This window comes from Gracilinanus agilis, chromosome 3 (assembly GCF_016433145.1).
Source record: "Gracilinanus agilis isolate LMUSP501 chromosome 3, AgileGrace, whole genome shotgun sequence".
NCBI lineage: Eukaryota > Metazoa > Chordata > Mammalia > Didelphimorphia > Didelphidae > Gracilinanus > Gracilinanus agilis.
In genome coordinates, this window is record NC_058132.1 from 21,349,843 (window position 1) to 21,367,741 (window position 17,899).

The 17,899-nt window shown below is 38.5% G+C and overlaps 1 protein-coding gene across 1 annotated transcript; it reads left to right on the plus strand.

Annotated features, from left to right (window-relative positions):
- The first annotated feature begins 574 nt into the window (after positions 1-574).
- LOC123240840 (olfactory receptor 14C36) lies at positions 575-1,501 on the plus strand. The gene has a single exon (XM_044668556.1). The coding sequence runs from the start codon at positions 575-577 to the stop codon at positions 1,499-1,501; it is 927 nt and encodes a 308-aa protein (XP_044524491.1).
- The last annotated feature ends 16,398 nt before the right edge of the window (positions 1,502-17,899 follow it).

Below are 17,899 nucleotides of genomic sequence, written 5' to 3' on the forward strand. Positions count from 1 at the left end.
AGGAGGGCAAGATCATGGAGTTTATAACATTTAGATAGATTCTTAGAATAATTGGAAAAAAGTGAGATTTCACATAGAAAAATTATATATATATATTTTTAAATAAGAGAGAGTCTACTAAGTTAAAGATGGTTTTTGAGTGTCCATAGATGGATTGCTTACACTGATGAATTAAATCATAGCTACTCAGTGCATTATAGGAAAAGGGGAAACCAGTGTGGGGTCATTGAAAATGTTATAATTCTCCCTAAGTACCCAATATAGTGATTGAGACAGGGAACGATCCTATAATTTTGTTGATATTAGAACTCCCAGATGAGGAAGTCTTCTTTCTCTATATAGGACCACACTTTCTCTACCACTCTTAGAGAGTTTCTTAGAGTAGCAAGAGGTTAAATGACTTGCCCAGGGTCACATAGTCAATATGTATCAGAGGCCTGGTGGCATGCACAGTCTCATGTCTTATGGATAATAATGGCATGATATTTTCTAGGTTTTGGAGTTAGTATGTCCCTAATAATTACTTACTGATTTCTCCTTTATTTTCTAGGTCATGTGTAAAAGATTCTGAAAAATGTCTAACTTGACCATTTTGACTGAATTCCTGCTCATGGGGTTTTCTGACATTCGAGAACTACAGATCATGTATTCTTTACTCTTCTTACTCATTTACTTAGTCACTCTGATTGGAAATCTCCTGATTGTTGCAGCCACTACTCTTGACAGGAGCCTCCACACTCCCATGTACTTTTTCCTAAGAAATCTGTCCATTGTAGATGCCTGTTATATATCAGTCACGGTCCCCAAGGCCTCTCTTAACTTCCTAATGAATAACATGGCAATCTCAGTTGCCGGATGTGCCACCCAGATATTTCTAGTCCTTTTCCTCTCCTATGTTGAGTTTACGTTGCTCACTGTCATGGCCCGTGATCGTTATGTCGCCATCTGCCAGCCACTCCACTATCCAATGATCATGAGCTCCCGTGTGTGCATGCAGATGACCTTAGCATGCTTGCTCACTGGCCTCCTGTATGCAGGATTCCAAACTGGTTATACATTTCGGTTGCCTTTCTGTCAATCCAATGTGATCCATCAGTTCTTCTGTGACATCCCCTCTTTACTTGCACTCTCTTGTGCAGAGACTTTCAGCAATAAAATATCTATGGCAGCCTTTGGTCTGGGGGTTGGGATTGGCTGCTTTACCTTCATCACTGCATCTTACGTTCGTATATTCTCTACTGTGCTCAAGTTCCCAGTGAAAGAAGACCAAAGGAAAGCCTTTTCTACTTGCATCCCCCACATGATTGTGGTGTCAGTGTTCCTTCTTTCAGGTCTTTATGTGTACTTACAACCACCTTCACATTCTGGGTACATTAAAGATTTAATCCTCTCAATGGTCTACTCCATAGTACCTCCTTTCTTGAATCCCATCATATATAGCTTGAGGAACAAGCAGATAAAGAATGCTGTGAGAATAGTAATGAAGAGAAAGCCTTTTTAAAGGAATGTTCATGGATACAACCATTCTCAGAGTCATTTAGCTGAAGAGAACTGTATAGACTGTGATCTGATAATATCACAACTAGAGCTGTATCTCATAGAGATCAAAGATAGGGGAAGAGGACCTTCCTGTACAATAATATTTATAACAGCTCTTTTTGTGGTGTCAAAGAATTGGGAACTGAAGGGATGCCCATGTGTTGGAAAGTGGCTGACAAAGTTGCATTGTAGGATCGTAATGGAATATTACTCTATCATAAGAAATGAGCAGTATGGCTATCACCAAATAAATCGATGCACAGTTAACTTACCCTGTGTTTGGGGGTAAAGAGAGGCAGATAAAGAGTCCTGATCAAATCTCCCTTCCCTCTCTGTTGGACAGAAGAAAGCAGTAGTGCTTAAATCTCTCTAGTATATGTCATTATTGCTATTTATTTCAAAGTTAGAATATGTGTACATGGGTATTTGAAAGATAACATACTAATTTTTAAACTATGTTTATTGGCTGTATGATGAGCGTTGGGAAAGAAAGAGCTTCCAATCTGTAAGTTTCCATTAGAACATGCACTACTAAATGCTTGATGAAAAATGACTGTGTTACATTTTTTGCTAATAAAACATGTGTTTCAAGATGAGAATGATTTCATTGTTTGAATGTACACGCATGCTTATTGTAACCTGTCTGTATCATAGATTTTGTTCAATCCTAAGTGGTTACCTCAGTTTGCCAATTTGTACTATGGACTAAAATTAGTGACTGATGTGAACTGGATAAACAATGTTCTAGGACAGGGTGTTTAATACAATCTTTTAAAATCATGATTCTTTTGTGCTATCAATTAGCAAAGGGACTTTAATCAAACTCCAATGGGAAGCTCAAGTATGCAGAACTATGAAGGCAAAAAGAAAATTGTATTCTGCTTTAAGCAGAGGATTTGAAGGAACAAAGAGTGCACCAAGAGTATTTCCCTCATTTCCCACGATTGCAGACAGCTAGGATATGAAGCTATCACAAACTGTCTGCAGAGTGATGAAAAAGAAATATCCCTCCCAAAAGAGATATATTGTTTGGGAAGGACCTAAATGGATTGATAATGAAAAACCCATCTAGGAAGCTTCCCAGGATCAGTGAAGCACAAACCCATTCAGACTATAGGAAGCCAAGTAGATTTTACTTATTGAGGTTAAGGAAATGGTAGATAAGGTACAATCTTCTCCCACTTTCTATGCTCCTCTCATGAGAGAGCTCTTTAGATCTTCTTTAAACCCTTCTTAGCCACTTCCTGCTCATTCTAACTCCTCTACCCCCCCCAAAAAAACCCCCCATCTGACTACCTTGCTAAACTAAATATCCCAGATTGTCTCTAAAAGGCTGAGGAGACAGGACTCACAGGAGGACTGAGTCCTTCCCCAAGTCTGGGGTTGGCTTCTTAGGTAAAACCCAAAGTCCCAGATGTAAAACCACTTGCTTTACCTTAGCCGAATTGTCCACAGCCAAATTGTCCACAGCCAGATTGTTCATAGTACTTCAGGGAAAACTCAAATCTCCCAAACCCAAGAACCTCCTCATTTTCCCACAAAACTAGTTAGTTCCCAAGAGTTGATGGAGTTGCTGTTCTCCCTTCCAGCTCAGAAAAAGGACAGTTCAGGAGTGATCGTTTTTCTCAGTTAATTCCCAACCCTCCTCTGCAGATCTTCTCCCTTCTCCTTCTAAAATATTTTCTGGGGTTTATGGCTAAATTCTCTTCTCTTCCTTTTAGAGACAACCTTTGCATTTTTCCCTATCCCTTATTCCTCTGTCCTTACATTCCGACCTCTGAGCATGTGAGCAAATCTATAGATTTATGATATGCTCCCTTATTCTAAACCCCCCCTTATTCTAAACCCATTATATCCTTAGCTAAAAATTAAGCCAAAGTTCTTACCTAAAACTTATCTATCTACTATCTCTCTATCACCCACCTAACACTAAGGATATGAATTAGGGGAAAAGGAATTACAGTAAGTAATTACATAAAGCAAAACCAAATACAAAATTTGCACTAACAATAGTAAAACTCAACATGCAGAATGTAAAAGAATATAACAAGAAAATCCAAATTGCAAAATGCAAAGTGCAGTTCCAAAACAGTTCCAAAACAAAATAACAACCTTTCATTGTAACACAAATCTATCTAAAAATCTTATAACAATCTGTCAAACATTGTACAGATAAAGTTACAAATAACTCAATGTAGCTTGCGCTTTTACATTAAACAAAGCTATCTGTCTAACCATAAATTCTTAGTTGAAACAATTCAAAGCAAAACTTTTCCTCATGCTAAAGCCTAGTCTAATACAGAAAACAATACTGTCTACAGAAAATTGAAAACTAAGTGTTTTACTTTAAAAATCCTATTCTTGTAACCTTAAACTATGCACACATTTACAGGTTTCTGTACAAATTTACAAATACATACAGATTCTAAAAATTTAACATTTGCAACCTTACAATCCAAATACATATTAGTCTGTTGTCATTTTCTGTGGTAGATCCTTGTATAAAGTATGTTATCCTGTCAATGTTTGGTCTGCTGTACTCCCTCTGCAATTCTCCTATAATGTCTTCTTTCTTCAGTCTTTTCTGTCTGATTCGTTGTTATCTTCCCTGATTTTTCTGACTGCAGACATGTTGCCTGATGATAATCTCTCAGCTATCTCTCCTTCATCTTCTGCCAGATCTCTTTCTTCTTTTTCTACCCTAGGAACCTTTTTAATGTGTGAGCAAGAGAACCACTACTCTTTCTTTAAAACTTTTATTGTGGAAGGTAAATTTAAAATGACTGTGAATGAACCAATCCATGATTGTTGTGTTGCTGAGGTTTTGTTAAAGTTCTTTACATAAATTAAAAATAAAGTTCTTTACATAAATTTACAAGTCACCTGGCTTGTGATCAAATCATTATCTGGAACAAGATGGATGCTACTTTGAATGACAGGACCAGCAGTTGAGAATCTTGGAATGTTCCCAGGTGCTGTGAGCCATGGGCAAAAAGCAATTGGCCTCAGCCCTATAAATACCCCCAAGTGACAAGACAAGGGAGTTCAGATTGGAGCAGGGACTTGGGAAAGTGGGAGGTAAAGGGTGAAAGGGTGAAAGGGTAGGCCTGAATGCTGTGACCTGTTATCCTACTGAGAGAGCTAGTGATCAACAAACATCATTGTTAGCAGAGCTGAGAGAGTTTACTGATTCATCTATCAAGATCATCAAATAGCCTTCTCTAATCTCTGGCTTGGCTATGGCCAAGACAGGTCAGAGTTAGTGAGAGGGTGAAGAACCTCCAGTGTCTACAATCTAGCAATCTCTAGACCTTGATCAACAACATAGATTAATAGCCAATCAATTAGCAATAGGGTTCCTGAATCCTCAATCCTGTTACCTCATTTCCTTACCCCATCAATAGATTCAATATAGTGTTTACCAACAAGTACCTTTCCTGAGTGGTTATTATACCAAAGCCCTTGGGAAGGGGAGATCAATACAAAATCACATTACAATGTTTCCAATAGCTAATCAATAGCCTTCACCAAAAACTAATCCAACCTCAGGTTGGGACCTAGAGAGGCTAAACACCCACACAGCTTCTCAGGGGTTCACAGCCTGGGCAAACTGTTAGACAGAAATAACTGACAAGCTTAGTCAACCAAGCTTGTTAGGGAGGAGAGGCATAGATTATACCAACCACAACTGTGAGAGGGGAGTGTGCTTTCTCCCTCACCAACTACAACCAGTTTAGGCCTGGGAATACTATCTCTGAGATCCATCTATACAATCAATTTTCAAAGATATATATATACATATATATATAATCTTGATCTTCCTGGATCTTTGAGAATATATCTATCTATCTATATCTATATCTATATCTATATCTTTATCTATCTATCTATCTCTCTATATTAAGCTAGCTAGTAAGGCACTTATGTAGGATGCTATCTGGATGTCACCCCCTAACATCAAAGCATAGGCAGTTTTACAACTTTTGACTTGTAAAGGTGGATGACCATACAGCATTTCAAATGGTGAAACACAGATGTCAGCTCGTGGTCTTGTACAGATATAAAATAACACTAGGAGTAAGATGTCTGGCTATTTCAGATGTGTCTTGGTACAAAGTTTACCTGTCATAGTTTTGATTTCTCTATTTATTCTTTCTACTTGGCTTGAACTTTGTAGATGGTACAGGACATGATATTTTGCTGAGATTCCCAAGTTCTCATATGTTTGTTTTAGAATGCCATCTGTGAAATGGGCCCCTTTATCTGATTCAATCATAACTGCCACTCCAAATCTTGGAACAATCTCCTTCAGCAAGATCTTAACTACAAATACTAATGGGTTCCTAAGAGATGGAAATGCTTCTGACCATCTTATCAATTTATACACCAATACTAAGCAAAACTTGTATTTCCCTGATACTGATATACTGATATAATCTATCTGCAGATTTTCAAAAGAATTGTAAGCTCATGGTCTCCCCCTAGACCTATTTTGTTAAAAACACCCTGATTGAATTTCTGACAAATACAACAGCTGGAACAAATTTTGTTTGCCATGGTGGTAATTTCTAGGCTAGCCACATCCTTTTTATAGTACTAACCAAAACCTGTGTTCCAAAATGGCCTTTATTATGAATAGTCTGCAAATGTGATTGAAAAATACCTTTGGGAAAAAGATCATAAGGAAAAAGACTTGTCCAAAAATACTTATAGAATTGCTCTTTGTGGTGGCAAAAAACTGGAAAATGAAGGTATGCCCTTCAATTGGGGAATGACTGAACAAATTGTGGTATCTGTTGGTGATGGAATATGATTATGCTCAAAGGAATAATGAACTTGAGGAATTCCATGTGAACTGAAATGACCTCTAGGAATTGATGCAGAGTGAAAGATGCAGAACCAGGAGAACATTATACACAGAGATGGATACATTGTGGTAAAATTGAATGTAATGGACTCCTCTACTAGCAACAATACAATGACCCAGGACAACTATGAGGGACCTATGAGAAAGAATGCTATCAACATTCAGAGGAAGAACTGTGGGAGTAGAAACACAGAAGAAAAACAACTGCCTGATTACATGGGTGGATAGAGATATAATTAGGGATATTGACTCAAAATGAGCACCCTAGGGCAAATATCAATAATATGGAAATGGGTCTTGATCAGTGACACTTGTAAAACCCATTGAAATTGTGTGTCAGCTATGGGAGGGAATAGAGGAAAGGAGGGATAGAACATGAATCCTATAACCATGGGAAAATGTTCTAAATTAATTAATTAAATAAAAGCTTAAAATTAAAAAAAAATACTTTTGGGAGTATTGGCTTTCCTGTTGATGATACCCAAATGTCATTCTCTTTTCTAGCTCCAAAACTGTGCTTCCATGTTTGAAAATCTGAGTCAAGGTATGCATTTTCAAGATATTCAGATTATATGACTGAGAAATTCATTATGTAAGCTGGGGCATTTTGTGCAGTATAATGGGCAGTAACATCAGCACAGTGATTAATTCGAGAAACTGGATCCCTACCAAAAGAATGGCCTCTGGGGGGCAGCTGGGTGGCTCAGTGGATTGAGAGCCAGGCCTAGAGATGGGAGGTCCTAGGTTCAAATCTGGCCTCAGACACTTCCCAGGTGTGTGACCCTGGGCAAGTCACTTGACCCCCATTGCCTACCCTTACCACTCTTCTGCCTTGGAGCCAATACTCAGTATTGACTCCAAGAGGGGAGGTAAGGGTTTTAAAAAAAAAAGAATGGCCTCTGCATTGTATCACAGCCAATTCCTTTGGTTTTTGAAAAGCTGCCAGTAACTCTGTGATAATCCCCACATGAGCTATCTGTTTTCCCCCTGATATAATAAAACCTGTTTCTAGATGAAACCAGTGGCATGACAGATCAAAAATGCATAATGAGGGGCCAGCTGGGTATCTCAGTGGATTGAGAGCCAGGCCTAGAAATGGGAGTTCCTAGGTTCAAATCTGGCCTCAGACACTTCCCAGCTGTGTGACCCTGGGCAAGTCACTTGAACTCCATTGCCTACCCTTACCACTCTTCTGCCTTGAAGCCAATACACGGTATTGACTCCAAGATGGAAGGTAAGGGTTTTAAAAAAAATGCATGATGAGAATCTGTATATACATTAGCCCTTTTGCCTTCAGCTAACATACAAGCATGTTTTAAAGTTACTAACTCTGCCCCTTGAGCATTCATGTTCTTCGGTAATGAACCATACCACAATGAACAGTAACCACTGCTGCCCCTGTAAAACAGATACCATTTTGCATGAAAGATGAACCATCTGTAAAAAGAACAAGGTCAGGATTCTCTAGTAGTATATTTTTCAAACCCTGCCTCACTTGCTATACTAATTAGACCACTTCTGTACAGTCATGAAATAGTTCCCTTTTTTTGGTAAATCAGGTAATAGTGTTGCTGGATTTAAAACATTACATTTCTTGATTTGTATGTTTTCATTCCCAAGAAGAATTATGTCATATTTGACTATATGTTGGTCAGGAAAAGCCCAAGTGTGATATTTCAACATAAGGGCTTCTATTTGGAATGGGGAAAAAGACTGCCAATGGGCACCCGAGAACTAGGTCTGTAGACTTCTGCATTAACAATGCAGCAGCAGCCACTCCACACAAGCATGGAGTTATCCCATCTGCAATGGGGTTTAACTCTGCACTGTAATATGCAATTGGGTGATAATTTGTCTAAAGTCTGTGCTAGACCTCCTGAAGCTATTCCTTTCCACTAATGAACAAATAGTACAAAAGGTGTTTCATAAACTGGGATCCCAAGGGCTGAAACAGAAAAAAAAATTGCTTTCTTAATTTTTGTTCTTGCCTGTAAATGTTCTGGCTTTAATTTGAGTGATTCAGGTTCTACATCTTTAGTTAAATCTGTGAGTGATTTGGTCAATTCACTATACAGAATTCTTTTGTATCCAGTATGGCTCTTAGCTGTCTTTTAGTCTTTGGGGCACTAAGCTTTTGGATGTCTGCTTTCAGTTTTTGGAAAATGCTTCTAGAACTCCCAGATAAAACAAATCTCAAATATTCAACTCTTGGTAAGTACCATTGAAGTTTTGCTTTATATATCTTATGTTATATCCCCTTTTATACAACTCACACAAAAGAAATTTGTAATCCCTCAAACATACTTTTGTACTGGGAGAAGCTAAAAGTATGTCATCCACAAAAAGGACAAGTTTGTTGTCTTTAAATCAGATAGTCTCTAGATTTTTATTCAGGATTTGCAAAAAAGAGAGATGGGCTTTCGCAGAACCTTTGAAGCAAATGATCCCAACAGAAACTTCTTCCCTGCCAGGTGAAAGCAAATATCTTTTGTGAGTCTTTGTGCATTGGTATGGAAAAGAAAGTGGAACTTAAGTCTACCACCATTGAAATATCTGGCATTGGTATGTAAGGAAGAGATAATTGTACCTGAACTTGGAACAATTGAGTGGGATTTCACAACATAATCATGTATGGCCCTTAAATCTTGAAAAATCTGTAACACCTTCTTCCATTTTCTTCCAGTTTAGGTTTCTTAATTGGGAACATAGGTATATTGAACTGTGAAATACATTGGACTTTAATGCCTTGTTTCAGTAATGATTCTGTAATGCCAGCTACTACTTCTTTACTTAGGGGATATTGTGCAATGCAAAGTGGAGGACCTCCTTTGGTTTTTACTTTAACTGGAATTACATATTTTAATAGAACAACATCTGTAGAATGAGAAGCCCATACCTGTTCTGGTATATCATCTGGAATAGGATAAACTCTCCTTCTTTCCCCTTCTACCTCAACTGTATCTAAAAATAACATTGGGAAAAGATCCAGAGAAAAGATATATCCCTGTTGGTGTTCAATGAATTGTTGCTTTTAATTTGCATAAAAGATCTCTCCTAAGTAAATTCATAGATGAATTAAGCATTAGGAGAAAGGAATGCTCTACACATAAAGGACTCAGTGATAACATTTTGGGTTGCAACTTCTTTACCCTTTGTGGTCTCCAAGTTACTCCTACCGCCTCCATAATTCCCACAGCCTTACACTCTTCTGGGGATGTTTGCAGAATAGATTTAGAAGTCCCCCATGTGAACCAGGCAATCATAGATCTGTTCTCCTACTTTCAGAGTAACATGAGGCTCTGTGCTGTTCAGTAGAGAATGTGTTTCTATAATAAGTGCTAACACAAAAGGATCAGTAAACAGCATCTCTAGTTCCTGTCCATTACACGCCACCTTCCCATTTTTTTACATCCTTCTTTTCCCATGGTTCCACACTGCTATCATTCTGCTAGGATTTATTTGACTCACTATACCTTCCATTAGTCCAGTGATTCCCAAAGTGAGTACTACTGCTCCCTGGTGGGTGCTGCAGTGATCCAGGGTGAGCGGTGATGGCCACAAGTGCATTTATCTTTCCTATTAATTGCTATTAAAATTTAAAAAAAAAATTTCCAGGGGGCTAAGTAATATTTTTTCTGGAAAGGGGGCGGTAGGCCAAAAACGTTTGGGAATCACTGCATTAGTCTTTATATTTTCATTGCTCACACTTAAAAGTACATTACTTACTTCGCTGTTCACTTAAATTACTTCATCATTTACACATTCTTTTAGTCCTTCAATATCTATATTTTCTTTCCCACAATCCTCATTTAAATTTATTGTAACTATACCATCCTGATCACATCTTCATGCTGAACATGCTCCCTTAAAAGTGAGAAAAAGAAATATAGAATTTGTATTCACTGCATAGAAAATTTAAAGAAAAAAATGTTTTAAAATGTAAACTTGTAAGGCTTTTAGGAATTTTTAGAGTGGGTAAGTGATTTGTCCTGTAGAACAAAAAGCTTGTTTGGATTATATGGAATTTTGGATTACTGAGAAGTTGAACTTCTCTCAGCTGCAAATGGTAAGGTTTGCCATTGGAAGAAAAAGTTCTTGCAATCTATAACTGTCTGGAGATTGAACCACCATTTAAGATAATAAAATAAGAGGCACTTAGAAGAATGTGACTTGTTATTGATAAATGCCTTTATAACAGGTCAGAACAACAGTTTTAGTCTCAGCTAGAATTGGATTCTTCTGACAGATAAGACCACTGGATTCCTGAGTGGAATTTATTGAATGAGCTATTGATTAGGGCTCTTACCTCAAGTCAGACAATCTTAAGTCACTTGGTGCCCCTTTTGAGGCATAGAACCAGAGGGGACAGTTACAATCTTTTACTACTTTTTTCTTTTATGCCCAAGTCCCATAATCAGCGCATAATGCAAAATGTAAAAGGAAAGTTTCCATTTCCCCAAACAACCAAATAAGTCAATAGTTGAAGATTATCAAAGTATCAGGGAACATACTTTAAGAAGTAAGTGGGGTTTGTTCATCAGTGACCTGTATTTGCAGCCTTAATTTACCACAATTAAAGTTTGGATTTTGGGCTTAGAGCTTTCTGGATTCCCTCCAGAACCTGGGGTGGAGAAATCTATCTGTAAAGTATCATTACTGCACTAATCTATGCTGTGCAAAAAGATTTTTAGCAGAAACAACAGTAAATATCTCTGCAAGCAACTTATGAATCATATTTCCTGAGGGGACCCATTCCTGTCAGAAGACGATTTCTGAAGATGGAGATTTTTGGCTGTGAGGATAAGCTTCCCAATGCTAAAGCTGAATATCAATTGCTACTGTACTAATTTTCTCTGTTTATAACTGTTGCTCAAGTTTTTGTCCCAGCCCTGGCTTCTACACTTCTGAGGAATTGTTTTCCCCATTGGTGCATCCATTGTACCAGTTTAAATGTAAAATGTCTATGATACTCTGCCTTTAAATTTTCTTTGCTTCCTAACTTTGTCCCTTTGTTATGCTGTAGATAGGAGAAAAATGGCTGCAGTCTGGTCCAAACAGAGGCTTTTTATTCCCCTCAGAATTATTAGGTACTTTACCTAAGCTGGCTTTGCCAAAACTGTAACAATAAAAAGAGCCAGCTGTAACCAATGTTATTATAGAAGGGAAAGAGAGAGAGTCTATGAGGTGAGACTCTCCTCCAGCACTCCCCTCCCACTGAATATACACTGGGAGATTTTGAGGGGTTGTCACCCCAAAAGTGGGTGACCTGGATGGTCATGTTGCCCAACAAGACTTGTGGGCAAGGCTCCCCTATAAGATGAGCTATGTGGCATCCCAATCTGATTTAGAATGAGGACAGGGTTTACACGAGCCTCCTCCAAGGTCAGTGAACTTCCCAGGGGGTGGTCCAGCTTCAAGATGGAGGCAGCCAGACCAAGCTGTCGTTCCCCTCTCCCTTGTTGTCTCTCAGGCAATCTGGAATGCTATCTGACTAATGAATGGCTTTTATTATTCACAATTCAGGGATTGGGGAAAGGGGTGAAGGGAAGAGGTATTTGGGGTGCTCCTCTATTTCTTTGGGGTCTCTCACTCAGGAGGGAACCATTGGGGTTCCCACTCCTCTCACTCCTTCTCCTTCTGTTTCTATTTCTATCCTTTTTCAATAATTGTAAGTTTTGACTGAAAGGGGGTCTCTCAGCAAGGTTGGTTAATGGGGGAAAGAGACTAAGAGATCTCTCCCAAAATGGAGTCCCAAAACTTAGCTGACTCTATGATTGAAGTCTTGCTAGGTGAGATGCGATGGAATTTTTGACCAGGGAATCAGGGTTTCAATGTCCAAAGAAAGATCCTCAGGAAGCCCTCAGGGCTGGAATCTGAGCTGGGATGTCCACTTCCACCCTCTCTCAGTTCTCTGCCAGAAGACCTCTCCTCTCTCCTCCTTCGCCTGGAGAATCTCCCAGAATTCTCTCTGGTCTCAACAGCTAGTAACTGTCACCAATTGTCAGCCACTCCTTCTCTAGCTCCTTTTGTCCCATCCCCCTTGCACAAATCCCATCCTTACAGGGACTGACTCTCCCTTATGATCTGACTGCCAATTAGGGGAAACAATCACTTGGACATGTCCTTCAGATCTCTAAGCCTTCAGGTTTCCATCTACTAGGACTCAGGCATTCAATGAGGACATGCCCTAAGGACCCCTGTGCCCACAGCCCCTCTCTCCTTCTCCCACTCTCAGGGATAGCTCTCTGCCCATTACCAGCTTTGAAGAAGTATAGAAGATGGACCATTGCCTTTCTCTCCCTTAGAATTTAATGAGGAAGGAATGATATGGGAGTACAAACTTCCTCCAGACACCCCAAAACCAGATTGTGTGCCAGGTCAGATTGTACATAAACGACTCATTTTCCCTTGCATTCCTGCAGTGCTAGGGAAGGGGACTTTGAGCCCCTCTGGCCTCTCCCTTCATTATTGATGAGCACAGACAGGCACCTCCCAGATTGCTCCTCATAAACATCTGCTTTATATTCCAGCTATTTGATTATCATCTAAACTGAACGGCTCACCCCCTTTTGACTTTGAGGCATAGGACATAACCACATATCCCATCTCAGGTTCCAGACACCCAGTAATATGCCATCATCATCCCATATCTAGTCACATAGGCCCTGTTGTTGAAAGGCTATAAAAAGCCCAGCATATATTTTCTCTAGGAGGCAGCATTTTATCCTGCCTCCCACAGTCATCCAATTTGACTTAACCATTTGGCTTCCATTTAAATGAATAAATCTCTTTTATTTTCAAGCTAGCTATTGGAATCTGTCATTCTTGACAAGGGCAACCTGTGCAGATCCATAGTTTCACCTCAAACCTCTCTGACAACACAGAGAGTTAGAAAACTGTGCATGAACTTAGACTATTTTCCAAGGAATTCAGTAAAAAAGGGAAAGAAACTATATGTTCTAAAATATTTATAGCATCTTTGTTTTTGGTGGCAATGAACTGGAAGTATAGGATATACCCATTAATTGGGGAAAAGCTAATCAAATTAACATATATGATTACAATGGAATACTACTGTGCCATAAGAAACAATGAACAGATTAAAATTTTTAGTAACTTTGAGAGAATTAAATGAGATAATAAAGAGTGAAATGAGTAGAACCAAAAGAACATTATATAGAGGTATAAATTTAATATCTAAAAAATAATTTGTGAATGTTTGCCATTGAACAATGAACTGAGAAGTGGAAAAATGAATGTCATAATCTACATATACATAAAAGTTTGCCAGAAGATGCCTTCTTTGGTGTGGTGAAGGAAAAGAAGAAATGAAAAAAAAATAAAAAATTTGCTTACTTTTCCTTCTCTGACAAATTTTCAGCCACTTTAGTGTTTCTATGTTTCAAATTTGTTTTTATTTATCAGTTTCTACTTTTTTTAAAAGAAATTCTTTATATTTAGATTTTCTTGTTTTGCCAAATCTGTTTTTAGATTCCAAATTGGTAGTTTGATTTCTATATCAAACACTCTATAACTTCTGGACACAATTTATGTCTAATTTTTTTCTGAATATTGATTATCTTTTGGACTATTCTAGAGTCTCTTCCTGTTATTTCGTGGTCTTTAGTGTGGGTAAAAGTGGTATAAAAAAAACAACAAAAAAGATAACAATTTCAAGGACTGTTGTCAGAAGGTTTCATTTGTTTCCAACTCTTTGTGACCCCATTTGGGCTTTTCTTAATAGAGATATGGAAGTACTTGTGCCATTTTCTTTTCTAGGTCATTTTATATATGAGAAAGCTGAGGAAAACAAGGTTAAAAGACTTGCTCAGATTCACATTGCTAAGTAGTGTCCATGGCCAGATTTGAACCCAGGAAGATGAGTCTTGCTGCCTTCAGACTAGAATTCTACCCACTGAATAGCCTAGCTGACCCCACATCTAGGGACAGCTTAGTAGAATGTAAAAAACTCTGTTTGACTCTGGGAATCTTATTTGCAATTCCAGATTTTCTGGACTATCACTTGCCCTATAGTAGCCAAGACCTTTTAGGTTCCTTTCCCTTAGGTCCCTCATTTGTAAAATAAAGGACTTTAACCAAATGATTTCCAAATTTTCTTCTAACTATAAATACTAGAGTTTAATGATTTAAAGTTCAGTAAGGTTTATTTTGGCTGAACATGTTCCGAAATTCACTACACTGAAATAACTTTCCTAATATAAATATTCTATTGGAACAGGATGTCTATGGCTAAAGTTTTTTTCACATTGATGGCATTGAGTCTCCAAGCAGGATGAATCCTGTTATGCCTAGTGAGACTTCTAAAGGTTTTTCCATATACAGAATGAGGAAGGGGGATGGGGGATGAATCTGGAATGAGGCCTTTCATTGAGGTTGGGAGTAGAATTCAAGGGATGATTAGATTAGGTACCACCCAATGTAATCAGATAATAAGTTAATTTAAGATCTAGGGGAAGGTCCAGAGGTGGAGGATGCTCCTTTCATTTCTTATGGCCCCTTTGACCTAGAACACTTCCAGAGTCTGGGGTGTCCAGAGGGAAACCTGTACCCCCATATCATTATGATACGATTTGGTTTTGTTTCTTTCCATTCACAGATGATCACCTCAGAGAAGCTATTTTGGGGTTTTCTAAATCTCCTTGGACATCAAGGATACTGCCCCTGAAGGCAGGCTGGGACTATAATAGGCAGTATTCCAAGAGCTGACTTCCAGCCTAATTGGAATATCACTATTGTGTGGAGACAGTAAAGGAGCTCTTAGTATGTGATGCCTCTTCTGAGAAGTTCCTGAGTCTTTACCTCTCCAAAGAGAAGGTGATATTCATCTAGCTGTCTCTCCACAGATCATCAGAGAAGTAATCAACTGGGATCTCTGTTAATTTATATGGGAGAAGAACAAGTAAGAATAGCCATGTAGTGATCCCCATCCTCATCCTCATTTCTGTTCCTTTTCTTTTCTTTTAAAAAACATACAATGGACTCTTTTTCTGCTGGGAGTGAGGGGAGGACCTTTGATCTGAGAGTAATGAAAATCTTGTGAGGAGGAACTTCCTCTGCTAACTTAGATCAGTATTTACTCTGCAATTGTTTGGCATTCAATCAATATGGGTCAGAGGCAATCTTTGTCTTCCTCTACTTCTATACTCAAATACCACCCATTACATATTGATATACATTTATTTACATATAAAGGTGCCTCTAAGAAAGTGGGTATGAGTGTATAGACAAGTATGAGTGGATAATGGATCAGTAGATGGAATATATTCATGTATAATGCTATTGCATAAGGAATAGAGATAAGGTCTCCAAATTCAGAAGTGGGCTCAGAAACTTAGCAGCTGTATGACCTAGGGCAAGACACGGAACCCCACAGTGTTCCAGTCACAGAAGAGGACCTGAGTGGCAATTTTTGGTGGTGTTTTCTCCCCTGGAGTTCCTTTTAGTAATAAAATCTATATATCTAGTCCATCTCTTTATCAGTCTGTCAATCTGGCCATCTTTCTCCCAAAGAGTTCTTTTAAGTCAAAATCCCTCAAAGTCAAATAGATCCCTTAATTAAAATAGTTGATACAGTGGCCCCACATGCAGATGTGTAGATAAAATATCAACTATGTTGGGGTACAGTGAAAGCAAAAATGATGAGCTCCATGACATTGCCATTATTTTTAAGGTTGAGAAGGTCAAATATGGGAGTTTTTGAAAGGACGAGATAGTAACCTGAATGAAAAACAATGGAGATTTATATGAAATACTTTCCCCTGTGTACACAAGTATAGGTGCACTATACCTGTATATTGCAGCTTGTACATACAGGAACACATATTCTTATACATGTATAAGTGCACACAGTCCATTTCAGATAGGTGGAGAGAGATGGTCAGAAAAATATCTTCTGAGACATGTGTGGGACAAGAAAATAGATGAAAATATAGAGAAGTTATGAGGCACATAGCAGTGAGTAGCAAAGTGCTCAGCAGCATTGAGGAGAGCTCTAGAGACTTTTATCAGAGGGCTTTAATCTCCTAAGAAAGAAGATAACAGCTTAGAGAGAGAGGTTGGGAGACTTTGGATGGGATCTTGGAGAGGGCAGAAAATACTGAGAGCAGCTGTAGCAGATGGTGAAACAGTGAGACCTAAACAGTCTGGATCATCTGTTCATCATCTATTAAGTCACAGCATTGGTGTATATCTGAACAACACAGTCGTGTGTCTCCTCCCTAGTACTGCTTTTTTAATTTTTTAATTTTAATTTTGAATATTTTCCTCTAGTTACATATTTCATATTCTTTCCCTCTCCCACAAGCCCCCCTAAACACCCTTATTTGGTGCACAATTCCACTGAGTTTTACATGTATCATTGATCAATACCTAATTCCATATTATTGATAGTTGGACTAGAGTTATCATTTTGTGTCTACATCCACAATAATAACCCCAACAGCACATGTGTTCAAGCAGTTGTTTTTCCCCAAGTATTGTTGAGCCAGAGAGTAAGTGTCAGTGATCCTGGGGCATAGAGCAGCATGCTGAATGAAGAAGAAGGTGAAGGAAACAAGGGATTCAAATTTTCTATCCAATCAAATCCCTTTTTTTGTTGATCAGGATGTATGGGATGCAGAGGGGATGGGCAAAGTTGGGGAAATTATAAACTTGGGAAATTGGGAAAGATGAAAATTGAAATATGATTCATGTGAAGTTTTCTCAAATATGTGTCAGAAAGGGTGGCAGATAATATGATTGCATTCTGACTTAGCTAGAGGTGCAGTCGACAGAGAGCTGACCTGGGACTCTAGAAAATCTGAGTTCAGTTTCTGCCTCAGACACTTCCTAGTTGTATGGTTCTGGGCAAGTCACTCACCCATGGTCTGCAGCAATTTTGTCATCTCTTAAATGGGAATAATGATATCATCTATATCACAAAGTTTGGGCAGCTAGGTTCAATGAATAGAGTTCCAGACCTGTAGTTAGGAAGACTCATTTTCCCGAGTCCAAATCTGGTCTCAGATTTACTTAATAGTTTTTTGACCCTGGGCATGCCACTTAAGCCCATTTGTCTCAGTGTCCTCATCTGTAAAATGAACTGGAGAAGGAAATTGCAAAATACTCTAGTATCTTTGTCAAGAAAACATTAAATGAAGTCACAGAGTCAGACAAGACTGAAAAATGACTGAACAACAAAAACAGTATGTATAAGACATTATGTCCTGTGTTGGGCATTATAAAGGGAAATTCTCCAGAATGTCACACTGGGGAAAGTGGTGTGCCATGGCAGAAGTGGAAAGAAGATGAAAGTATTATGTACAGTAGCTGCACTAGGTATGGAGGCACTCTTCATGTTGCTGGGGAGGTTGAAGTAGGAGGTTAAAGTAGGTAAAGGAGTTCCAAACTGATCTCTTGTCCCTACTAAGTCTTTCAATGACATGGTAAGCAAACTGATCTTGCTATGAGATTGGAGCCTCTGAGTTGCTGCTA

Bases quoted from the DNA above. Each gene is read 5' to 3' on its own strand.
- LOC123240840 (XM_044668556.1), top strand. From the start codon at position 575: ATGTCTAACTTGACCATTTTGACTGAATTCCTGCTCATGGGGTTTTCT.